General features: G+C 33.5%; 1 protein-coding gene across 2 annotated transcripts in view; it reads left to right on the top strand.

Annotated features, from left to right (window-relative positions):
- The window catches only part of STRN3 (striatin 3), an 83,334-nt gene that overhangs the window by 41,291 nt on the left and 15,599 nt on the right, over positions 1–26,444 (top strand). The window contains exons 5-12 of one of the 2 annotated variants that reach the window (XM_054689666.1): positions 164–337; positions 1,274–1,403; positions 3,967–4,108; positions 9,020–9,130; positions 20,532–20,665; positions 21,951–22,126; positions 22,310–22,357; positions 22,638–22,759. In XM_054689666.1, the coding sequence (XP_054545641.1) occupies positions 164–337; positions 1,274–1,403; positions 3,967–4,108; positions 9,020–9,130; positions 20,532–20,665; positions 21,951–22,126; positions 22,310–22,357; positions 22,638–22,759 (1,037 nt within the window). The remainder of the gene's footprint in view (positions 1–163; positions 338–1,273; positions 1,404–3,966; positions 4,109–9,019; positions 9,131–20,531; positions 20,666–21,950; positions 22,127–22,309; positions 22,358–22,637; positions 22,760–26,444) is intronic. The other variant, XM_054689672.1, reaches the window with a different exon arrangement.

Below are 26,444 nucleotides of genomic sequence, written 5' to 3'. Positions count from 1 at the left end.
ATGGGGAATATAAAAATAAAATTTTTAAAAAAATTAAAAAAAATAAAAAAAAAGGAGTCTATTTTATAATTGTGGATTTTTCTCAAAATCTATTAACATGTTTTTCAGTCTTAGCAATTGTTAACATTACGTGTATTTTAATATTTTTAATTTTCTCTTACAGATATCTTCAGGAAGTAGGTTACACAGATACAATATTAGATGTACGGTCTCAGCGGGTAAGGTCATTACTTGGACTGTCCAATTCAGAACCAAATGGATCAGTAGAAACAAAGAATTTAGAACAGATCCTGAATGGAGGTGAATCTCCTAAGCAAAAAGGACAAGAAATCAAAAGGTTTGATATTTACTTAATAGGTTAACATTGTTTATATAAGGGGTATTTTGAATCTCTAGATTCTTTACTAGTCTCAGATTACTACTGTTAATTTTTAAGGTTTTTTTTTTTTTGTAAAGATTTATTTACTTATCTATACAAGAGCTGGGGTACAGGCCAGAGATGAGGGGTTGGGGGGGTGAGAGGATTCACCAGAGACAGAGTGGGAAACAGAACAGGCAGATTAACCGAAGTATACTGCTTAGGGGAGCAGTGGGCGAGTCAGGAGAGGTCTGCTACGCCATGTGGGTTGCTCCCTGGCCAGCTGGGGATCGAACTTGTGCTGCAGAGGCTGCGGATTGCTTCATAGTGCAGTGCTTAACCCCTTGTGCCGCCAGGGAGGCCCAATTTTTTTTTAAGACTTTATTTACTTTTGTGTAGAAGAACTGGGGTGTAGGCCAGTGGTATGGAGGATGAGAGAATTCAGCAGAGACAGTGGGAAACAGAACAGGCAGATCAACTGAAATATACTGCCAAGGGGAGCAGGGCTGCTCTGTGAAGCTGTGTGCAGCCTCTGCAGCGCGTGTTCAATTCCTGGCCGGCCAGGGAGATACACACATGACACGCCAGACCTCTCCTGACTCGCCCGCTGCTCCCCTCAGCAGTGTCTTCGGTCCGTCTACCTGTTCTGCTCCCCACTCTGTCTCTGGTGAATTCTCTCACCCTCCCGTGCCTCTGACTGTACCCCAGTTCTTATATAAATAAATAAATCTTTAAAAAAAAAGTTCAAAATATTGTTTTGTAAAATGTTTAGATGCAATGTAAATAGGTTGTTATGAATTTTATACTACCATCAATTACTGTTTTAAAGTAGGAACCAAAAAACATACTAGAATTAATAATTGATGTATTTGGATTCACCTTTTTTTTTTTTTTTTTTTTACTCCCCTCTTACAGGCCCTCTGGTGATGTACTTGAGACATTCAATTTCTTTGAAAATGCTGACGACAGTGATGAAGAAGAGGAAAATGACATGATTGAAGGCATCCCAGAAGGAAAAGACAAACATCGAATGAATAAACACAAAGTAGGAACTTGATTTTATTTCCTTAATTCCTTAATAGGTAGAATATATATACTCACTACTTGGAATAGGATTTTCAAAATGACATGCGTTACATTGGGAATGTAATTGTTTTTATTTTGCCATGTCACTTGAAAGTTTTATAGTCAGTCTTATTGAATTAACCACATGTAGTAGGAATTACTATTTGCTGTGTTGTTCAAATATAGCCAATATCAAGGAAAGACCTGCGTTTATAGGACAAGTCAGGTGGTTTGAAAACTTTTTTAAAAATCAACCCCCTCTGGGCCTCCCAGGTGGCACAAGGGGTTAAGCCTCAGTACTATGAAGCTATCAGCTGCCACTGCAGCACAAGTTCAATTCCTGGCCGGGGAGCTGCCCACATGGTGCAGCAGACCTCTCCTGTCTTGCCTGCTGCTCCCCTCAGTCAGTCTGCCTGTTCTGCTCCCCACTCTGTCTCTGTTGAATCCTCTCAACCCCTGCACGTCTGGCCCATACCCCAGTTCTTATATGAATAAATAAATGAAATAAATCTTTAAAAAAAAAAAAAAAAATCAACCCCCTCTTCACTCTGGCCACAACTAAGAATCACTGTTTAAGTCTCTCGTCATGTATGGCAAGTAAGGTTAAATTTAATTGAAGCTACAATAAAGATATTCTCACTCTTGGTCTGCAGATTCTAAATATTTGTGTTAATATTCACATTCTTTGGTAAGAATTAATAAAAAAAAACTTTTTCCATAAGCATAAAAAATAAGTTTATCTGTACTAGTGGAGGTGTGTGTTAACTATAGGAGCAAAAGTAGCTTAGATGATCCATTTGTGAATTTTCATAGTATAAAAAAAAATGGTTCGGTTTTGATTCTTTGGGGTGCTATGTTACACTGGGGAAAAAGCTAATGTTCCTCAGACTCCTAGTCCACAAAAAGTTTTCAGCTTTTCTTCCATGTTTTTTATGCGTGACATACTCTATTAAGTGAATAGCTATTTTGTTGTTCATTTACTATTTGCTGTTCTGGGAATTAAATCACTATTATAATGATGATAGTTTTTGACTTAACAGTTAATATCCTTATTAGCTGTGCCATATGGCTATGAATTATGGACTATATATGCCATTCTCAGTGAATAAATTTAGTTTTTTTTTTTTAATTGAAACAGTGCCTTTATTTAGTATCATCTTTTTTTTTTTTTAAGATTTATTTATTTATACATATAAGAGCTGGGGCACAGGCCAGAGGTATCTGGAGGGTGAGAGGATTCACCAGAGACAGAGCAGGGAACAGAACAGGCAGATCTACCAAAACACTGCTGAGGGGAGCAGCAGTGAGTCAGGAGAGGTCTGCTGCGCCATGTGGGTTGCTGCCTGGCCACATGGGATCAAACTTGCTCTGCAGAGGCTGTGGACAGCTCCACAAACTGAGTCTTAACCCCTTGCGCCATCAGGGAGGCCCTGTTAGTTCTTGATACTGTATCAGAGTGTAAGTGAGTGAATAGTCTTTAAAAGAGGTAACTGAATTTGTTCCAATTAAAGATTAACTATTCTTGATAAGCATTTTAAACATTCTGGTATTGCATTATTTGTTTCACATTTTACAACTGGTTTTTTTTTTTGTTTTTTTTTTTTTTTTTTTTTAATAGAGGCATACTTTATTTATTTGTTTGCTGGTTTGTTTGTTTGTTTGTTTTTGTTTATACATGCACTGGGTACAGTCAGAAGCACGGGAGGGTGAGAGAATTCACCAGAGCCAGAGCGGGGAGCAGGGCAGGCAGAAGGACCGAAGTACACTGCTGAGGGGAGCAGCGGGCGGCAGGAGAGGTCTGCGCGCCATGTGGGACCCTCCTCCGGTAGCCAGGGAGCAGCCGGGGATCGAACCGGCGCCGCAGAGGCCGCGCGCAGCTTCGCAACCCAGCGCTCAACCGCTGCGCCACCGGGGAGGCCCACAACTGGTTTTTATAAAACACTGTTGAGAATTTTCCAGGGTATGATTTGAGATTGGTGAACTACATGGAAAATCTAAAAATTTCAACTTACGTAGTTTAAGAACTGGAGTGGAATGTAGGGCCTTCCTGGTGGTGCAAGAGTTAGTTAAGTCTCAGCACTATGAAGCAATCCTCAGCCACTGCAGCATGAGTTTGATTCCCAGCCAGGGTAGCTCTAAAGCACACGGAACAGAGAAACTCTCCTGTGTTGCCCACTGCTCTCCTCAGCAGTGTATTTTAGTAGATCTGCCTGTTCTGTTCCTCACTCTGTCTCTGGTGAAAACAAACACACACACACACACACACACACACACACACACGCACGCACGTACGCACGCTCTCCCTCCCTCCCTCCCTCTCCCTCCCTCCCTCCCTCTCGGTCTCCCCCCTCTCTCCCTCCCTCTCTCTCTCCCTCTCTCTCCCTCTCCCTCCCTCCTCCCCCCCCCCACACCCCAGCTCTTGTATGCATAAATAAAATCTTACATAAAAATAAAAATTGGAGTGTCAATGTTAGGTTAATTGTGTGAAAACATAATGGACCTCTTTAAAAATTAGGATACTTTTGGCTTATATCTGTTTACAGATAGGTAATGAAGGTTTAGCTGCTGACCTAACTGATGATCCTGATACTGAGGAAGCACTGAAAGAATTTGATTTTTTAGTGAACGCTGAAGATGGTGAAGGAGCTGGAGAAGCACGGAGTTCAGGGGATGGCACAGAATGGGGTAAGGCGATAGAGAAATACAGGGGTGGGAGAACATCTAGCCCTAAAAGATAAATTTTTATTAACTATTATATGTGCAATGTGGGTATCCTGACTGTATGGTGGTAACTAAACTAAGAACAAGAGGAAGTGGTATTGAAAAACTTCAAAATAATTTGTACCAGTTTATGTAGATTTGGTAACTTATACTTAATATGACTTTGGTGGCTTTTGATTTTTAAATTTGTCTTGATTCAATGTTGAATCATGTCAATTTAGACATCCAATTTTTTTCCTCTTAGTAGATTTTAATAAAAATAAGTTCATATACAGTTGTAAACATTCCCTTTATTTAATTTGGTAATGTATCTAGCTTCCAAGAAGACTTTTTTCAGAATGCTTATATAGTGATACCTGACTTACCACTAGGAAATAATAAAGCTGCTAATAATTGAACTATAGTTCTGTATTGAAAAAGTTTTAATGAAGGTATTAAACTTTGTTACATAAAATATTCAGTATGCAAATATTAGGGCCTAGCCTTTAAAAGTGATTATAATGCTAAGAATAATTCAGCCTTAACTAGAAGGGAGAAAACTCAATTCTGCTTATACTCATTATTATACTCTTAATGCCCTAGTAGAAAGTAAAATAAAAGTGTAAAAAAAAAAATACTATAAGATTATAGCTGAGGTTAGTATGCTGTTTCTTTTAAGTGTTTGTTCAGTCATCTTTTAATGACTGTTACTTGATAGATAGCACTCAGATTCTGCTTACAGAATTTTATTACTAAATACCTTAATGCATATTTCACATGAACACTAAGTTGCTTAGTTATTAGCAAGAGAAATTATCCTTAGATTTTTTTAAATGGCTTTGGAGATAGGAAACACACTTGGATTTTAAAAATGCCTCATTTATGTATTGAAACTCAATATTGGTAATAGCAGTGGAGACTAATATAATAAATAATGTATTTATTGGCTAGCTATAAACTGTGTACTAACAAGATCTAAATTTTGTTACCAGCTTACTCATTGTTTATAAATCTCAAGTTTTGTTTACCAGATCTTTATTTCTTAAGTGGAACAAGAAGAGACACATTAATTGAAAACATGAAAACCACAATTACTTTCTAGTACATTTTTGTACTTATATTTGAAAATTAATTGTTATATTCTAGTTTTTATCCTTCTGAAGAATTAGCTTTGCTTAAGAGAAACAGTGAAAGTATCTAAGCTTTCTTTTAACTTCTGTGGAACCCATTCAATATTGCAAATGCATTATCTTTTTCTAGTGAATTCTAAAGTACTATTTATCTTTTCCTGGATTATTTTATAATTATTAAAATATATTTATATAAATTATTTCATAATTCTTGTATGTTTTAGAACCCACAAGTACATATGCCAAAGCAAACTAAAAATCACCTATCATTAGCTACTATATAGAGAGAATCATGGTTAACATTTAAATATAAACATGTATTAAAGAATTTTGCTATGTGCTGATTTATAACCCACACTTTTCACTTAATATGTTGTTTTGCAGCATTTTTTTAATAGTTGTATAGCAGTCTTTCAATACAACCATTATTTATTTAACCATGACCCTATTAGTGATGCACAGTTTCATTATTTTCAGTTTTTAAAAAAAACATCAGAAACAATTTTGAACATCTTGGTATATCTATTGTTATTTTCTTAGCCTAGAATTGTTGGAAATTTAACCATTGGTCAAACGGATAAACAAAAAATTTCAGTAATTTGGTTTCTATAACATTGTTTCTTTGATCAAACTATCATAGTACTATGTATATTATTTTGGTCATTCTATTCAAATCTTTTGACTGTTGAACACAGCTTCAAGAGAAGTCCTAATTAGTGAATAGCTAATGTCACTCAATACATTATTAACTTTTACCATTAATATTTGAGAGTGACCTGAATCTGTTTGTGTAAATGAAAGTTACTGACAGTCTCTTCTTTCAGCCAGGACGGGAACATCTTGAAAGCATTTTAAGTTATTGAGAAAAAGTATTCACACCTACAAAATGATTCAAGTAGATTCTTTCCTTTGGGACCAAAAACTGTCAAAGGATATGTGTAGTGTTTCTGAAATTGATTATTTCTACTCAATTGGTATATTTATTTAGTTTTTTCAAAATAAGGAGGATAAATATATGAACACATTAATTAAAATTTGAACTCATGTGGGAATGTGATAGTTTTGACTTAAATTATTGGGTAAAGGACACGTGTGTGTGTATGTGTGTGTGTGTAATCTAATAAAACATAATCAGTACTCCACCTACAATGGATCTGTTATTTTATATACTACAGTCTACCCTGATACCTCTAATTTTGAATCTTTTTGTTGTATGAAATCACTGCATTTTAGAAAGCTTTTTAATCCTGTTGTTCTTGTCATCTATGTTATTCTGAGTTTTAGTTCTTTTCAAAATCAAAAATGTTAGTGGACATTTCTAATTTTGCTATTTTTCTTATGGAAAGTAATTATTTTAAGGATGTTTATTTTTTCTGTACTTTAAAACTGATTTGTGTAGACTTACAGATTACAAAATGTAATTAGTACCTGAATGTATTTCAACATAACCAGTACTGTTTGCATAAAGTAAAGCTATTTGCAAATTTATGCTACACTTAGTAGTTTTTCTAATTTCTATGTTTTGGTAGTTAGAATTACCACACTAGAATTTTACGCTTTTGTTGTTTTGAATATTTAAGGGACAATTTTTTGGGTGCTTTTTTGTGTTTTCTTTTAAACAAAAATGTTCCTGTAACTGATTTAATTTCATTTCATGGTATTTTTTCCCCTCCTAGATTTTTTAAAAAACAGTATGTAGAAGATTATGCTGCCTCTTCCCTTTTGCTCTTAATTCTTTCTTATAAGCAGTATTCAAATCAGCTGTTACTTACCAGGCAAGTTTTCAGGATGTTTGTGCACATATGCATTCACCAACCTGTTCTTTGCGCTGCCTCAGTTTACCTTTGTTTTCTAGACTTGAGGTATCTTGCGAATAATATTTTTTTCTCCTTAAACATTATTTCTTACTCCCTTTGCTTTTTCACTCCACTGACCTTTGCAGCTTTAGAGCTATTCACACCTTTATTTTTTTCCACAAAAAGATCTTTTTAAAAACTGTCTTGCTAATTTTTCTAAATGCCTGTTTAAAGTTTATGATGCTTAAGGTTTTTTTGGTTTATTTTTATGAGCTTTAAAAAGTAATTATTCAAAATGTGTCATTTGTCTTGCTTTTAGTAGTCACTTTTAAAAATAAGAATTGTTACTGGCTTTTTTAGATGAGTGCAAATGATTAATCCCTTAGGTTACATTTTTTTTTTACTGGAGTATTCAGTAAGTTGACAGAACAATACTGAATAATAGAATAGTTTTCAGGAAACTTTATGATTAGAGGATATGAAAAGTGAACTTTCTTTTTAAATGAGTATTGAAAATGAATTTCAAATAATATTACAACTTGCAGATTTGACATATAATCTCATATATAAATTTTAATCTTGAGCAACCTAGTTTGAGGAAATTTAATTTAGCTAATTAGCTTAGTTTTAGGACTACTTGTGATCATAGGTATATATGTTGGGATAAAGTGATGACCATTATTGTAGGAAATTCAAAATACAGTAATTGGATTTCTATGTGCCTTTCTGAGAATTGCTTATTTTTTGCCACCTATTGCAATTTATAGGGGAAAGAAAAAAGACTTTCCTTGTCCACTGTATAGTTTAAAACAGTGAAGCCTAACAAGCCTGCAAGACTTGTGAACTAGAATATAATGAAATACCACTAGTTTAATATTTTTTATCCTTTGATTTTATTGCTTGACTTGCCTTAGTTTTCTGTATTTTTTATTATTAAATAGTGTCATCTGAACTTATTAAATTGGATTATCTAAATTCCTGGTCATCTTGGTACAGATGTTAAACTTCCTAATAAAGTAAAAGAAAGAAAAATCCTTAATACTTAAAATAATTTAAAATACTTTCAATGCTGTCTTTTTTTCCAGTTTGCAATAGACGACATTTTTTTTCCAGGCCACAAATATTTACTTAAAGAATACGAATTTGTTAGCTGAAATAACTGAAGTATCATCTTTAGCAGATGCCCAGCAGTTTAGTTTTCACTGTTCCCTGCTTGTCATAGCTTTTATCTTACCCTAAACAAACAAACAAACAAACAAAAAACTAAGAATATTCTTCTGTGGAATTTGAGTTACAATCTTAGTTGTAGACCAATGGAAGAAGGTAATGAGATGTTGAACTATTTGGTGGGATGGGAGCAGAGGTGGGATTCTCTGAATGCTTTTATGGATTATTTGAGATACTGTATTTTGGAAGTACATGTATGTGTTATATTGGATTAGAATGCCTCTCCATTAGTGTAGTTATCCTTTGCATGCACAATCAGTATGACGTAAGGAGCATGAATATTGTCATCAATAAAATGTCACTGACCTTTCCAGCTTGCACTTTTATGAGTAGTTCGCATGTAATTTGTTCATTTGCTTTTAGGATGCTGGCTGAATAATTTTTTTAAATTAACTTTTTAATAAAGATGCAGTGATCTATTTTTTTACAACATAAGATTTCTAATGTCAGTCCATTGAAAGAATATCAGTTATTGAAAGAAAAATAACCTTCAAATTTGTGATTCATAGAAAGAAAGCATCATTTAACTATTGTTAATATTAAATGTTTAGAAATTTGTGAGATGGGCATTTAGATTTTGAGTTGTGACTACTAAAACTGAGGCTGCACCTTTAAAGTATTTTGAATATATGCTATTATTAGTGCATTTTTATTATGATTATGTAAAGCTGTAACAGTTTACTGCCAACACCTTGCATTGCCAACTGCTGATTCTTTTTCTTTTAATAATATGCTGCATGTAGATAAAGATGACCTCTCCCCAACTACTGAGGTTTGGGATGTAGACCAGGGACTAATAAGTAAACTGAAGGAACAGTACAAGAAGGAACGAAAGGGGAAGAAAGGGGTAAAGAGTAAGTGCAGATTCTATTATAATTTTTGTATACCAATCTTTGAGAGAAAAAAATTCTTCGAGTCTGTTTGTGTGTGTGTGTGTGTGTGTGTGTGTAAGTTTTTTTTTTTCCTAAAAGGGGCAACTAACTTGAAACTTTGTTGTGTAATTGAAATTTAGTTGAATATGATTTAGTGTCTGTTACTGAGTGGCAAATCATTCTAAATATGTGGATATGGATAAAGGAAAAAAATTATTGAAAAGTTTGTAAAGAATATTGTCTTTGGGAGAAAGAATAAATTTCCCTGTTATATTATAGGGCATAACCAACTCATTTACAGGTTACATTTCTTAAGTTTGGAAATCCTGAAATACAGTGAGTAGGAAAGCCCTTGCCATGGTTTCTACTTTCTGACATTAATCCAGTTATAGACAACAGCAACAAGACAGTCTCTCTGGAGTAGTATTTTCTTGTCTCTCTGGTAAGGAGATCAGAGGAAAAGGTAGTGACGACAGTAGCATTTATTTACTCAATAGCTGAGTGTCTTTTGGTGTCTGCATGTATTTTTCCCTCACCCTGTCTGAATGTATTTTTCACTATTTTGTATCCTGACCAAGGTCCTGTGAAAATATAAATCTGGCTATGTAGCATCCATCTCAAAGAAGTAATTCATTTCTTTTTTTGTGACTCAAACTTAAGTACATGAAAAAACCTCCTCAGACCTATGAATATTAAAGAAACTTGAAATTTATGTTGGGGAAACTATTTTAAACTGGCCATTGATTCCTGGTAGCCTATTTTATTGATGATATCAAGATGAAAAACAGTAACTCACAAGGGCAAACACCATACAGGCATCTTTTCATACTCTTTTTTTTCTGGTGACAAATACACTAGTTTATTAAATGACAGGTTTTATGGAAAAGGGTTTAAATAAATTCCTTTCAGTAAGCATTTTTTGTAGTTTATCGTGGAGACTAAAAAGTGGGGTGAATGGCAGGTTTAATGGAAAAGGGTTTAAATTCCTTTCAGTAAGCATTTTTTGTATAGTTTATCGTGGAGACTAAAAAGTGTTTGGGGTGATTTTATCTGTTAAGTAATTTTGTTTTATAGTTTTATGCTAACTTATGTTATTGCTTGTGAGTGAAAAGACAAACTATTCTCAGAAGTTTGAGACTGTATGGTGAATTGTTTATTGTATTTTAGAGTGCTTAATCTTGGGCAGGGACTATTAAGCACTAACATTACCCACCTATCTAATCTCTAATCCATGCATGTGGAAATGTAAAAGTACTTTTGCATGATTGACTATTTTAATATAGATACAATGATCTTAGAGTTTTAGGCTTTATGTCTTTTAAAAAAGAAATCAAATAATTTATGAGTAGCAAAATGATAGTAACTCACAAATATCATTAACTATTGAATTATAAGTATTCTGAATATTCTCATTAATGTTCATTGGATTAAAGAAATTATTTTAATGTTAGATTACTTACGTTATTTATAAATTGATTTATCTGCCGAAGTTTTCTTTAGAAAATGTTAGATTGTGTTGTTGTTTCTAATATAAAATATAAGTACTGTACTTCTTTCCTGAAAGAATATCGTTAAAGTCAACTTACGTTTTTTTTAGTTATGTTTTTCTAAAATACATTTTTATTTTAAAATGTACCTGTTTCATTAAGAAATATTAAAAACAAACTAAAATTTTAAATCCCATAAAATTTATTTTAATTTTGTTTAATATGACCATAGCATGTAGTTTTATTTGTCTACTTAGCTAATTAGTTCATAGGAAACATCATTTCATGTCAAAACAATGTTCCACTGTATAACATTTTTTTAAACCAAGCTACCCTCTTTTCAAACAAAATATTGGAGAACTTAATATGCCACCAGGCAAAACTTCTCTATTAAATCCTGAATGGGGATTCTAGAGCCATGACTTGAAGTTTTCATTTCTTAATACTATTTTATTTAGCTGGGTACTTACTGTATTATTCAGCTAACCCCCTTTGATTTATGTCTGTATTTTTTAAAAAATGAACTTTGTCTATATAACCATAAGAATAACACATGCTTGTTATTCAAACAATATAAGCAGGTGAAAGTATAAAGAAAAAAGTGAAGATCACCTGCAAGTCTTATCATTTAAATATTAATATTTAGCATGTATTAGTTGTAAAACTCAATTGTGTTTATTTTCCACTAATTGCTAAGTTTTTTGTAATTGGTCAGTGACATGGGCAAGTCCGACATTAAAGTTTTCTTAAAATCTTGGTCTGGTGGTACTTTGCTCTAGCTTTTTTTGATTTCTGTTTTTCCTCTCTTTTTTTTATTTCAGTAAAAACATGTAAGCTGATAATTAAAAATCACAAGGTGATTTTAAGACTGCCTTTAATATATGTATGTTTTGTGTTTTTAACAATGAAAAATTTAAAATTTGGATTATAACACCTTCCTTTGATAGATGTGATCCTGTAGTTTTTTGTTGTTTTTGTTCCTTTTATACTTATAAAATTGAGCCTGATTAGAAAGATTAGATTATTTCATGTCCTTCAAAAGATTTGTAAGCTTTCCCCATTTCATCATTTTGCATTCTGAGAATGTGTATGCTTAAAGTTTTGGCTCTTAGTTGGATGAACTTGTCTTTTTCTAATTCTCATTGGTCTAAGCTTTCCTGTCTTCCTGTAAAGAATGTAATTTATTTGCCATTCCCCATCTTTCCTTTACTGATGTAATGGAATTGCTATACATCTTCTGGCTTGATTATCAATACAATGGAAAATGGAAGTTTTAATTTTCTGTATTTCTTTTAATACACATTTTAAATAAGTTTCTCTAGACCATTTTCTAGTTTTCTTTAATTTTCATGTTAGTATTTGTTATTCCAGTTCAAACATGACAAACTATCACTAGGAAATTTAATAATTTTGTAAAGTGTGACTTTAGTTCACATTTAGTACATTTTAAGAAGTCTTTCTTTTATAGCAATAACTTTCACAGGGCTTTTAAAAACAAATTGATGCCCATTACATCTGTGATGATTAAGCTGCTTTTACTTAGCATAAAGAATAAATTTGATGAGCCCATAAAAGTGATTTAATCTTCTCTCTTGTGCATCATATCAAAGACAAAAACATGATACTCTTTTCATGAAAAAAATGAACTTGTTTTATGTTTCTGGCTTTAATGTCATACATTTACAATAGACCATTTGGTTCTTCGGATTCCACTTCCATAGCCCACCTAGATAATAATTTAGGTATTTTGGTGAGGGTCAGAAAATCATTACACTCTGTTTGTACTGTAGAATCACTTTGCAGTTAAACTGCTTGTTTATCCTTAATACTATAATGTCATTTATTTTGACAGTTGTCATGTGAAAGCTTCATTTTAATTAGAACTATAGAAAATGGAAAAAATCTAGTAAACGTAACTAAATTTTTATTCTAAATTAAAATTATTTTTTTGAAGATATTCTGCTATCAGTAGGTTTTGCTTCAGAATACAGGGTTGATTAATAAAAGGAAAGAACATTTGAGAAAGGGAAAATATTACATTTAGTAAAATACTATATTTAATTATAGTAATAGAGTATACCCAGAAAGGTGAATTTCATATGTCACAAATATGTGTATTTGTAAGTGAATTTGAAAACCTTTAATCATCAGTTCATAGTTTGGTTTACATATGGCATAATCAGTGTTTGTGTTCATTGTGGTGTAGTCTATTTGGAGGATTAGGCATTCGTTTAAGAGTTAGGTGTGTTATGTTTTATAATTCATGGTAGTAAAAAATAACAGTTTTCTGTAAAGCTTAGAAAAAATTTCTTTTATAGATTCCAGCAATAATTGAGAATTGTTTTTTATTTAATTAATGCTTGCTGAGTTTTCAGTTATGCCCTAGTATGTTTTACAATCTTATATATGATAATTTTGTTACATTAATAGTATCATTACTGTTTTCTCATTATTGTTAATGAAATTTTAATTTTCTGCTTGATACTGTGTTTTGTTGTAAATTGTATTTACAGTATTTGTATTTAAAAAGAAAATTGATGCTTTGGGCCTCCCTGGTGGCGCAAGGGGTTGAGCACAGCACTGTGAGGCTGTCGCAGCCTCTGCAGCGTGAGTTCAATCCCCGGCTGGTGAGGGAGCTACCCATATGGCGCAGCAGACCTCTCCTGTCTCTCCCATTGCTCCCCTCAGCAGTGTATTTCAGACAGTCTGCCTGTTCTGCTGCTCTGTCTCTGGTGAGTCCTCTCATTCCCCCCCACCAACCCCCTCCACCCCGTGCCTCTGGCCAGTGCCCCAGTTCCTGTGTGTATAAATAGATGTCTTTTTTTTTTTTAAAAAAGGAGAAAACTGATGCTTTAAATTTGTAGTTAAAAGATACTATGAAATACAGCTAGATAATACTTTATGTATGTAGTGATATCTTTCCTGTCTTAGCAGCCTTTTTTTTTTTTAAATTTATTTATTTATACATACAAGTACTGGGGTACAGGCCAGAGGTGGGGGGTAAGAGGATTCACCAGAGACAGAGTAAGGTACAGAACAGGCAGATCGACTGAAGTACACTGCTGAGGGGAGCAGCAGGTGAGTCAGGAGAGGTCTGCTGCGCCATGTGGGTAGCTCCCTGGCTGGGGATTGAACTCATGCTGCAGTAGCTGCGATGAGCTTCATAGGTTGTGTCTTAACCTCTTGAGCCACCAGGGAGACCCTCTCTTAGCAACTTTTAAGAAACAAAAATTAAAGCAGAAATGTTCCATCTTACCCACATGGCATATGCTTCAGATTGTTTTAGTGTGCAACAAAAAATGGTTATCATTACATCGTTTTGGATTCTCAGCTTGAATAGCAGCTTTTATTGATGTCTCAGTTTTTCCTTTCTGTATCTCCTGTTGCTTGTGTTCAGGAAGATTAAGCTGTCACATTATCTATAATGGCAAATCTTTTTTTTCTTTGTTATATTTAACAGCTGTCATGATGAAATTATAAGAATATCTCATAAAGTCACGTTTTATGGTACTTACAATTATTAGAGTAAAGAAAGGCCAACAAAGGCTTCACAGAAGAGATAGAACTGGTTTGGAGCAGTGGGTAGAGTTTTGACAGACTGAGATGAATGTCAGAGGATGGGGTGTGTGTGTCTGTGTGTAGAGTATCCCCACCTTTCTGAGGAATTGTTGGGGACAGGCATGACAAAGTAAGAAATAACTTTGATAAAAAAAATTGGGAGATTTGTATTAAGGAAGATTGAAAGGTAAGATTGGAGAGGAAAAAAAAAAAGATCATGAGGAAAATCAGGTTTAAATACAAGATTTTAGCTAACTTGATGCAAAGAGTGCTGAAGTATCACTTATGCCAGAGTAAGGGGTGATAGAAAAAATGTGATAGTTGTGGGAAAATTAATTTAGCAGTAGTATTTATTCAACTTTGAAGGTAAATGGAGCTTGGCGTTAGGAAAGCAGTTTGGAATCTATTGCAGTAATTTGTAAGAGTGAAAGTTTTTATTAGAATAAAGTCAATAGAGATTAATCTGAAGGTTATTCTAAAAGAGGTTTCTTTTAAAAAAATCTCCTTTTTCCCTGTTTTATAAGTTGAAGAGGAATTAAGCTGTGACTGCAGAATTTTAAGAAAAACCAAATCAATGATAGTGACACCAGGAGATCTCTTTTGTTAGAAATAACATTAACATTTTCTTTCATGTTGAATTTAACTGATGGTTGAACATTCAGTTTTTAATTTTTTGTGTATGAGGTTTTTTTTTTTAACAATGTCAAGTGGAAAATCATTAAAACCAAGTTTCTTTGTTATAATTATGTTAGAAAATTTAGACTACTTGATATATTGAATATTTCCATCCATAAGTAGAGTTGCTTAAGCATATCTATGTAGTTAGGGATTAATATAAAATAGAACTACTACTAAACATAAGATTTTTGCCTATTTCCTTTAAGTCTTATAATCTCATTTTGTAAGCATTCTGTTAGAGATACAAAATGTTCCTATAGAGTTACTAATATTCAAGTAATTTGTATAGCATCGCAATTAGTTCATTACTACAGTATTAACTTTCTTATGTAAAGGTCATAATGGATCATCTTTGATTTGCCTATTTTGTGTTTACATTCATGAGAAGACTTTTTTTTATATTTTTTTCTGACATTCTAAAATAAAACTTTTTTTTAAGTATATGAGAAAAATGGTTCCTCTGCCATTTCTGAAATTTCAGTGTCAGAACAGAGAGACTCCAAAATACTGCAGAAGCTTTTGAGTTTTGTATAGTATTTTGGGCTTACCTATCCAGACAACAGCTGAAATTCTTCCCTTAAATGTATAGCTATTGACTTTTCAGAACATTATGAGAATCTCAAGAGTTCAAAGGTAAATCAGGTTTTTCAAATTTGTGAGAAATAAAAATCATTTTTGAGAAAAATTGGGTTTGATTTGTTTGTGACAAATGTTTATGAATGTGGCAGGAAAATATCCACATAAACGCTAGGGAACGTTAATTGTATCCTCATAAAAATAACTCGTACTCATTTCTTTGTTAACTTTTTAAATAGTGAATTAACTTGGTGAAGCCTCATTTTTTTTTTTTTTAAATAGAAGCATGTTTTATTTATTTGTTTGTTTGTTTATACATGCACTGGGTACAGTCAGAAGCACGGGAGGGTGAGAGAATTCACCAGAGCCAGAGCGGGGAGCAAAGCAGGCAGAAGGACCGAAGTACACTGCTGAGGGGAGCAGTGGGCGGCAGGAGAGGTCTGCGTGCCAGGTGGGACCCTCCTCCGGTGGCCGGGGAGCAGCCGGGGATCGAACCGGCGCCGCAGAGGCCGCGGGCAGCTTCGCAACCCAGTGCTCAACCGCTGCGCCACCGGGGAGGCCCAAGCCTCATGTTTTATTCTTTACACTGTTAAACATTAACCTTAAACACCAAAATTTTCTTCTCTTTCAATAGTACCATCTAGAAGTGAGCTTACAGAACTTCTGTTAAATGACAGAAGAATCAATTCTGCTTATGTATCTTAATCATTTAGGTCCTTTTAATTTTTTTGGGGGGGATTAGAGACTTGGTATGAAAACTGAAGATATCTTTAATTACCTCATATTATCTTAAAAATAACCTGCTTGTTACTCAAAGTGGTTTTAAGGCCTGCTGGCAAGTGAGGCAGTTACCATCAAGTGAACCTCTACTGCTGGCATTAATTTACAGGAATCAACAGGAAAAAACTCTATGACATGATAGATAATCTGGGAGATGATAAGTTGTCCCACATTCCTTCAGGAATCTTTAATGAGTCTAGTCACTCTCTACTAGAATGATTGATCATGAAGATGCAAGAGCAGAGGATGAAATTTAGCTACTATGTTTATTTACATTGCAGAAAACTCAGATAACATCTCCTTAATATTGTAATTTGCTAATTATTCATTAGGAGCAGTTGTTTAATAAGAGCTCTTACTAGGAGACAATACTAAGCACCAGACATTGTGCTTAGAACTTTACAAATCTATTACAGATTAATTATTTCTTGAAATATTAATATCTTATCTAATTTAATCTTCTAGAATAAGGCAGCACTGTTATTCTTGGGCCTATGTGTACACCACTTGGTAGTGAATTTTCTAAAATTCGTTTAAATTAGGTATATGTAGAAAATGAAGGTACTACTTAGGTATTTTTTCCAAATTGATTTTAACTGATATGTAGATAAACTTCACTAATTTGTAATTCTAGATCTAGTTAAACTATAGCTTAAGTAATACGACCAAATTCTTACCAAAGACTGTTGTGATATATTTGATATATGTGAGAGAATTTGATTAGTAATTTGGCATATAGATTGAATTTCATTGACGTTTTCATTTTAATTTTGGGGTTATGTTTTTGTTCTTCCATATGTGCACATGTTCTATTCACCTTCCTTTTGCTGTGTAAAGGAATTTGTTTGATGCCCCTATCAACAATTGAATATAGCTTGCTTTCTTTTAATAGCACCTTTTCCCTACATTTATAATTCAGTAATTTTGCACTTGCCTCTTACAGTAATCTCTGCATGCATTTGCCCTTCACTATAATCTGTAAGAAAAGTTGAGGAAAAAATAAAGATCATTAAAGTAATAAAACCCAAACAAGACTTATTAAAATGTGAATAGCAATGGGAAAAGTAAATGATCTTGATTTTTCCATACTTTTCCACGATGAGGTTTTTTCTGATTTACTTTAGGAAGTAGTTTGTAAAGTGCATGTTCAACTCATTTTTTCATTTTATGCATTTAATAATGGTTTAGCTTCTGAGCTTTTGGTCTGTTTTGCCAAGTAAAACTATGAAAATTGGCTTTATTGCTAAGATTTTTGTAGTTAATGTTGATTTAAACTGCAGGTTTTGCAGTTTAAGATGAAGCCTTATTAGCAGAAATAGGAGGACCCTCATAGATGCTTGAAAAAGAAAAAGAAAAAAAACCATATACACCTCACCCTACACAAAATCCTTTTGAGAGCTCTGTGTATTTGTGTGTTTATATGTGTGTGTGCTTGAATGATGGAAAAAGGAGGAGGGGGAAGATTTGATAAGCGCCATCTTCACAATACATTTTAAAGGGTAAATCTTATTAGAATTTACTTAAAAGAAAGTTCAACTTTGACTTAGAGCAAAGAGGGAAACATTAGATTTAAAAATCTGTTTTTGGTGGCAACCTCAAATTCATCCTCTTCTGTTGAAGTCCATGTCATACCTCATGTTACAAAGAAGAAAATGTTCTCAAGGATAGAAACTGGCATTTCAAATTTTCAGTAAAAGCATAGGACATACTATGTTACTATTAGAATAGTGGAATTATTTATTAGACTATGTTCTTTATGTTTGATAAAATAGAAAAAGAAAGGAAAAGTTTGATATTTGAGCTACAGATTTCCTTGGTTGTTAATGTCCATAAAAAGGAAGAATAGTTGTAAGCAAAAGGACTATTACAAGATCCTATTTTGTAGACTCTAAGATTTCTGTAAAGGGAAATGATAATAGTATTCTTAAATTGTTTGATAAATTCTCTTAGAGTGTCTAATTTTTATTACATAATAAACATTAATGATAACTTCTATATAATTAAAACTGCTTTTAATTTTATTTTTCTTTGAATTGCTGATGATGTTTTTACTGTTTATGTAATCACTTGCTGCAGGTAATTTTATTAATATTAGTAAAATGAATTCATAGAACAGAAATTAATTCTCTGCAGGGAAACAAGGGCAAATAAATTGGTTCTCTACTGTGGTTACTCTGTCCCCCAGTGTTACATGATTATGAAAAGTAGTAAATACAACTTAAAAGATATTTTTCACATAGCTACATATGTAAATTAATGCTGAACGTATAGGATAGCTTGCTCTATATAAGCCTATGTTTATATAGAGATAGGAAGAAAATTATACATGCTTAATTAGAAACGAGCCTACTGCCAACTTTTTGTTTCATACACTTAATCCGAAACTCCAATAAAACTATGTAATAGTGCTCAACACTTGCCTTCATGTACCCCTAAATTGATCAAACATTGGTCAGAAATATCTCTAGACAAATATGTAATGCAAAATAATTTACTGTTATGTTAAAGTTACTTTATTGGGCTTTTGTCATGATTGTGTTGTTATTTGTATAATTGTGAGTCAGACTAATTAGGGCATTTTGTTCTAACTTGTTTTACAAATTCTGAGTCCTGTACTAAAAAATGATTTGAATAAATATTTTTTATAATTGTTCTTAAACATAATTTTAAACTGTTAATTTTATAGTTCTTGGCTGCTTCTGGAATTAGTAATACCTGCATACTAGATATTGGTAAGGGAGAATCAGTGCCACAGAGTGTTCAGTTTAAATAAGTATAAATCACTGAAAGATTAAATACTAGTATCCATCCCTTTGTTTATTTTCAATCACATTTACTCTAGCTCAGTTGCCAACTCACTTTTAGAAATACCAATTTATGTAACTTACCTTGAAATTATAAATAAAACATTTCTAAATAGAGATAAATTTTACTTTTGCATTAGTATTTATTTAGAAAAAATTGACATGTAGTTTTTCATAATAACTTTGTCTATCAGTGATGACTGACAATTTCATTACACTTGCTGTGTTTCCTGTAGTCACTAAATTTAAATAATCTTTTTTATGGAAGCTTTTCAAAATTAATCAGCTTGAGATTTTAGACATTTCCCTTTTAAACTTGCTCATAATTTTAAATGTTTTGATATGTTGAGTTGGTTTTGTATCACAATGACTTGTGTGCGTTCCCCTTGCATATAAAATTTTAGTTTTGAAGCATGTTTGAAATTTTGCTATAACTATTAGAGCAAAATATTTATCTAACAATATAGTTATTCAAATATGACAGGGTTTACATAATCAAAGTATATTTAGAGAAAAAGATACATTTTAGGTAACATAATTGGAACAAGTAATACTAACAAGGAAAGCTAGAATAATACACATGATATAAGAAAACCAAGTAAATGAAGCTTTCACCTGAGTTTAATTTGAAATTGAGCTAGCAATAATAATTCTGAGCAGAAATTTAAAGTTCTAGTCAGTCATTATAGATTAATTATTTTAATTTAGAACTATAATGGTAAATAAGAAGGAAGTAAAAATCATAGTCAAAGCTTGAAAACTGGAAGTTGTTCTAAAGATCACATGTATTTTTAACCTTTTACAGAAAGAAAGCTGACATTGTTGATGGTAGAACTCCCCTTTTCCTAGATCATTGCTGTTTTTGGAGGAATCTGAACAACTTCAGACTTCATTTCAGTAAACTGATATGCTATATTGCAGACTGAAAACTGTTTACATTTGAATGCTAATTAATAATTTTTATCAGTAACTAGAATACCTAGCACTTACAAGCAAATATGATTTTTTAAAACTGAAGGACTTAGAAACAACCTATTGTATTTTTAAAGTACTGTATGAGTTATTTGAGGTTGATGGTAGAGGTTTGTTCCCAGAAATAGCTGAAACCAATAATTAATACCTTTATATAGTCAAAATAGGTCCTGTTTCTTACTAACATGTCAAACTATATATGTTATACCAATTAAGTGATAAATAAAAGTGATTTAAATAGATAAAACTTTTATACCCCACTTGTTACCCTAGAATATAGTTTAAAAACATTTAGTGCACATTTCATTTGTAGACGATTATGTTGCAATTTGTAAGTAAACAAAGCAACACTTGTTTATTACTATTCAGTTAATAGGTTTTTTGAGTAGAAGAATATGGAGGGAAGTGGGAAAATAAAAATAAATTATTACTGAATATTATAACTGTTAAGTGCTTACATTTCCCCCACAATATTGTCTTGTACTGTATGATGTTTCAGCATTTAAGAAGCGGTTTTGTTCTTTATAGCTGAACCAATAACGTTTCCATCTGGAGGAGGCAAGTCATTTATTATGGGTTCTGATGATGTTTTGTTAAGTGTACTGGGCCTTGGAGACCTTGCAGACTTGACGGTAACAAATGATGCAGACTATAGTTATGATGTAAGTGCAGTTTTATTTTTAATTTTTTAATGATTTAATAGAAGGCGCCTTTATTTTTTGGAAACACTTATAAAAGAATTAATATCAAGGTGCATGGAAAAGATAAGTTTAAGCGTGTCAGTATATTGATGTGAAGTGACACACAATCTTTCATAAGTACTTTTTTTGTGTTTTATATAAATTTTTCTTAAGTATTATGGTGGATTAGCTGGGAGTTTGGGGTGATTGATTACTTTAAAATATTGGTGAATAAAGTTATCTTGAGTAGTCATGTCTTAATTATCTACTCAAATTAAGCCATATTGGTGTTAACAAGAAAAAATTGGACAGCTAGAATCACTTATTTGCTTCAGAATAATACATAAAAAACACATTTTTAAGGATACTGTTAATGTTAACTTGCCATTTCCTGAGTATTGTAATCATTTGAGGATGGGGAGAGGTTTAAAGAAAGGATTAGAAGGCAGTATTAGAGGTAAAACTAGTCTTGGATTAAATATTTTGTAAACACTCAATTGAGAGCTAACTATTCTTATTTAGATTTTTATGCTAGTGCTTTCATAGTTTTTCAGCATTTTTAAAGTTTTATTAAAAATCCCCCTTTTCTACATTTTATGCTTATATTAGTATTTTTAGAGATACCAACCTTGATGGGCTGGATTATTCTCATTAATATGTTTAATGTTTATAAGTAAGTAAATTCTAGTAAACTTACAACTACTTTAGATGTGGCTTCACAGCCTATCTTTACAGATGGAGAAATGAAGGTGAAAGATAAAAAATATTAATATCACTATTAATGAAAATATTCCTTAAGTTTCTTTTTTTCAGACATCTGGAAGATAAAATCTTAACTTGCTGCCTTTAAATTTTTCATGTGCAATTTTCTGAATGACAGTTGTACTGTTAATATTATTCTCCTGGATTTTTGATAGTACTTTATTTAATTCATTTTCATTTAAGTCTTGCAGCATTTTAGTTTCTTAGCTGTTCTCATAGGACAGTTAATAGGAATTTAGGTTTAGCCTGATGACTAGGTAAAACAGATTAAGGGACTCTCTGATCTAGGTATTTGAATTGAAAGCTAATGAAATGGTTCTTCTTAGTTCCTATTAAAGGGTAAAGATTTTTCATAGTTTTTAGGGCACTTTAAATTTCCACTGGGATGGTTAGCAAAGCATTTTTAAATATATGTTTTAAACACACCAAAACAAGCAAACAGAAACTCCATAGGCATATCAATTTACTGTTTTCACCCCTGAATATTACATTCCTTTCTTTTTAGTTGCCTGCCAATAAAGATGCCTTTCGAAAGACATGGAACCCCAAGTATACACTACGTAGTCATTTTGATGGAGTACGGGCATTAGCTTTTCATCCTGTAGAACCTGTGCTGGTTACTGCCTCTGAGGACCATACTCTTAAACTTTGGAACTTGCAAAAAACAGTTCCTGCCAAAAAGCAAGTATTTTAATGTTAACCTGTGTTTTTTTCCTTTCCAATTTTGTTAATAAGTAATTATTCTTTATGGCTCACTATCTTTTATGCACTCCTTTAATCTTGTGACTCTTAAATATCCACCAGTGATTTATTGTTATTTAATGGCCTTCTTCTCTCCTACCCTTTTTGTTCCCCCTCTTTTAGGAGTGCCTCTTTAGATGTAGAGCCTATCTACACATTTAGGGCCCACATGTAAGTTTTATTGAATTAGTACTTAATTACCTATCATAATTGTTAATAACTACTATTTATTCTCAAACCTTGTAATTTTCTTACAATGTTTGTTTTATACTAAAGAAGACATTTTATTTGAATGTTCTCATTAATAATTCTATTAGAAGATATCACTGCTGTTCAAGATTTTATGTTTACCTTAATAGTGTTTAGATACTTCATAAATTCAGAGCTTGGGGGAGTGGGGATGTGAGTTTAGAATTTATAAGTAATTTTCTCCTTTTTTTCTCCATACTAGTGGCCCTGTTCTATCATTAGCTATTAGTTCTAATGGAGAACAATGTTTTAGTGGTGGTATTGATGCAACCATCCAGTGGTGGAATATGCCTAGTCCTAATGTGGATCCATATGATACATATGGTAAGTAAAAGGTTTAAAATGTACTTTTTTACGTGAATGGAGAAAACATGTTTAATCTACTCAGTTTTTCCATTTACTAGTAATTTGTTTTATTAATGAGAAAAAAATAAGAATTATGGCATGAACATTTAAGCCTGAAAATTGGTATTTTTCTCTCTGGTGTCCAAAGGTTTTAAACTACGCTAATCAAAATATTGATTAATTTCAGTTCCAGTTACCAAAAAAAGAATAAAATTTAATATAAGGTATAATTTTTTAAACTAAAATAGTATATGTACTTCAGAAATACATAATGGAAGACTATAGAAACAAATAGTCCATGAAGCTAGAATAATACCAGATTATCTAAATAAAATGAGACCTACACCATGACACATAGTTGTGAAGCTTCCACTAGTTCAAGACAGAGTATTAAAAGTGGCTAGGGGAAAAAAGCTGATAGCCTATAAAGGTACTTCCATCAAGCTTATATCAGACTTCTCTGAAGTACATACAAGCACAGAGAATGCTACTAAATGCAATTTTTGAGGCCAACATTACATGACACCAAAAAAAGACATGGTGGGAATCCCTGGTGGCATAAGGGTTAAATCTCAGTGCTATCACCACTATGACCTGAGTTCGATACCCAGCCAAGGAGCTAACCCACATATGGCACAGAAGACCTCTCCTGTCTCACCCACTGCTCCCCTTAGCAGTGTATTTCAGTAAATCTTCTTGTTCTGCATCCGACTCTGTCTCTGATGAATCCTCTCACCCCCACCCTCAGCAGCTGTATCCTACACCCCAGTTCTTCTCCCCTTCCCCCCAAAAAAGGCAAGGACATTTCATAAAAGGAAATCACAAATCAATATCCCTGATAAACATAGATGCAAAAGTCCTCAACAAAATCTTAGCATTAATGCCTTCAATATGTAGTAAACATGTCTAGGTGGGGTTTACTGCAGGGATGCAAGGGGGTATGGTAAACATCTGAAAATTGATCAGTATCATTCATCATATTAAAAAAAGGAAAGAGCAAATCATGTAATTTTATCAGTAGATATATGGAAAGTATTTGATAAGATTCAAGATCCATTTATGATAAAAATCCTCAGAAAATGGGGGTAAGAGCAACATATCTAAGTATAATAAAAGCCATGTATGACAAACTCACAGCTAACAACATACTCAGTGGTGAATGCTTTTTCTCTGAGATCGAGTTCTAAACAAGGGTGTCCACTTTCACCAGTGCTATTCAATGTTATTGGAAGTTCTAGCTAGAGCAGTCAGACAAGGAATACATAAAAGGACTCGAAATTAGGGGGAGGTAGTAAAGATTATCATTTGCAATGACATGACAATATACATGGAAGACCCTAAAGAATCCACTAAAAAACTATCAGAAACAATAAATCACTACAGTAAATTGGCAGGCTACAAAATCAATTTCATTCTTCTATGCAAATAATGAAGATGAATAGAAAGAAACCAAGAAAAGAACCCCCTTGCTATTGCATCAAAGAGAATTAAATACCAAGGAGGTAAAGGACCTGTAGAGTAAAAACTGGAAGACATTGTTAAAAGAAATAGAAGAAGGAAAAGGAAAGGAAAGATACACCCTGCTCATAGATTGAAAGAATTAATGTTACTAAAATGACTATTTTATCCAAAGCAATATATGGATTAAATGCAATCCCGAAGTTTCAGTGGCATTCCTCAAAGAGATGGAGCAAACATTACTGAGCAGTGTATGGATCCACAAAAGACACTCAATAACCAAGGCAATTCTGACAAAAAGAAGGAAGAATGGTGGCATCACACTCCTGATTTCAAACTATACTACAAAGGAAATCAAAACAGTATGAAATTAAAATACCAATTTGTGTCTATACAAATGGAGTAGAATTGAGAGCTAGAAGTAAACCCACACTTAACAAAGGAGCTAAGAATATGCATTGGGGAAAGGAAAATCTCTTCAACAAACGATGTTAGGAAAGTGTACAGCCATGTGGAAAAGAATGAAACTATACCATGATCTCCCACAATATACAAAAATTAACTCAAAATAGATTAAAGACTTGGATATCTTAGACCTAAAACCATAGAATACATTAAAAGAAACACGCAGGGCCTCCCCTGGTGGCTCAGGCAGTAGAGCGCCACGCTGTGAAGCTGTCCACAGCCTCTGCAGTGCCACTTCGATCCCAGCAGGCCGGTGAGGGACCCACATAGCACTGCAGACCTCTCTTGTCTCTCCTGCTGTTCCCCTCAGCAGTGCGTTTCGTCAGTCTGCCTGTTCTGTTCCCCGCCCTGTCTCTGGTGAAACCTCTCACCCTCCCACACATCTGGCCTGTGCCCCAGTCCTTGTATAAAATAAATAAATCTTTTTAAAAAATAAATAAATGAAAGAAACATGCAAAACTCTACAACATTGACCTCAGTGATGTATTGAGGGATTGTACTCCAACCACAGAGAAACAGAAACAAATAGTCCCTCATTAAAGTAAAAAACTCAAAATAGCAAGAGAAACTGTCATTAAAATGAAAAGACATCCTGTTGAATAGGAGAAAATATTCGCACATTGTCAAGTGAATAGAGGCTAATATTCAAGATCTATAAAGGTATGTGAACAGCTTAACAAAAAGAAAAGAAAAAAAAATTCCAAAATGGACAGAAAGGCTAAATAGACATACACATGGCTAATAAACATATTAAAATATGCTCAGTAATCATTTACTGCCCAGGAAATGCAAATCAGAATCACAGTGAGATACCAGTTTACATCTGTGAGAATGGCCCATATCACAGTCCAGAAGCAACAAGTGTTGATGAGGATGTAGAGAAAAAGGATCCCTTATACATTGTTGATGTACATGTAGACTGATCCAACACTTTTGAAAATGGTTTGGAATTTTCTTAAAATTTTAAAAGTAGATCTACCAAACCATCCAGCAATTCCATTCTTAGGTATTGACCTGAAAAATCAAAAACTCTAGGGCCTCCCTGGTGATGCAAGGGGGTAAGCACAGCACTATGAAGCTATCTGCAGCCTCTGTAGCACGAATTCAATCCCTAGTCAGCCAGGGAGATACCCACATGACGCAGCAGACCTCTCCTGTCTCGCCCACTGCTCCCTTCAGCAGTGTATTTCATCAGTCTGCCTATGCTGTTCTCCGCTCTGTCTGTGGTGAATCCTCTCACCCTCCCACACCTCTGGCCTATACCCTAGTACTTGTATGCATAAATAATTAAATCTTTAAAAAATGCAAAAACCCTAATTTGAAGGGATATATGAATGGATATGTTCATTGTAGCACTGTTTAAAATAGTCACGTTATGGAAGCAACCTAAGTGCCCAAGGACACATGAGTTGATAAGATGTGAGATAGATATATCGATAGACACACATACACAATGGAATACTACTTAGCTTTAAAAAAAAAAGATGGGGCCTCCCCGGTGGTGCAGTGATTGAGCGCTGGGTTGCGAAGCTGCCCGCAGCCTCTACAGTGCCGGTTCGATCCCTGGCCGCCAGTCGAGGGTCCCACATGGCACGCAGACCTCTTCTGCCGCCCGCTGCTCCCCTCAGCAGTGTACTTCGTCATTCTGCCTACTCTGCTCTCCCCTCTGGCTCTGGTGAATTCTCTCACCCTCCCGCGCTTCTGACTGTACCCAGTGCTTGTATAAATAAGTAAATAAATA

The sequence above is a fragment of the Talpa occidentalis genome, unplaced genomic scaffold, assembly GCF_014898055.3.
Source record: "Talpa occidentalis isolate TD23 unplaced genomic scaffold, MPIMG_talOcc4v2.1 talOcc4.11, whole genome shotgun sequence".
Classification (NCBI taxonomy): domain Eukaryota; kingdom Metazoa; phylum Chordata; class Mammalia; order Eulipotyphla; family Talpidae; genus Talpa; species Talpa occidentalis.
This window is presented reverse-complemented; position numbering and strand designations above follow the sequence as displayed.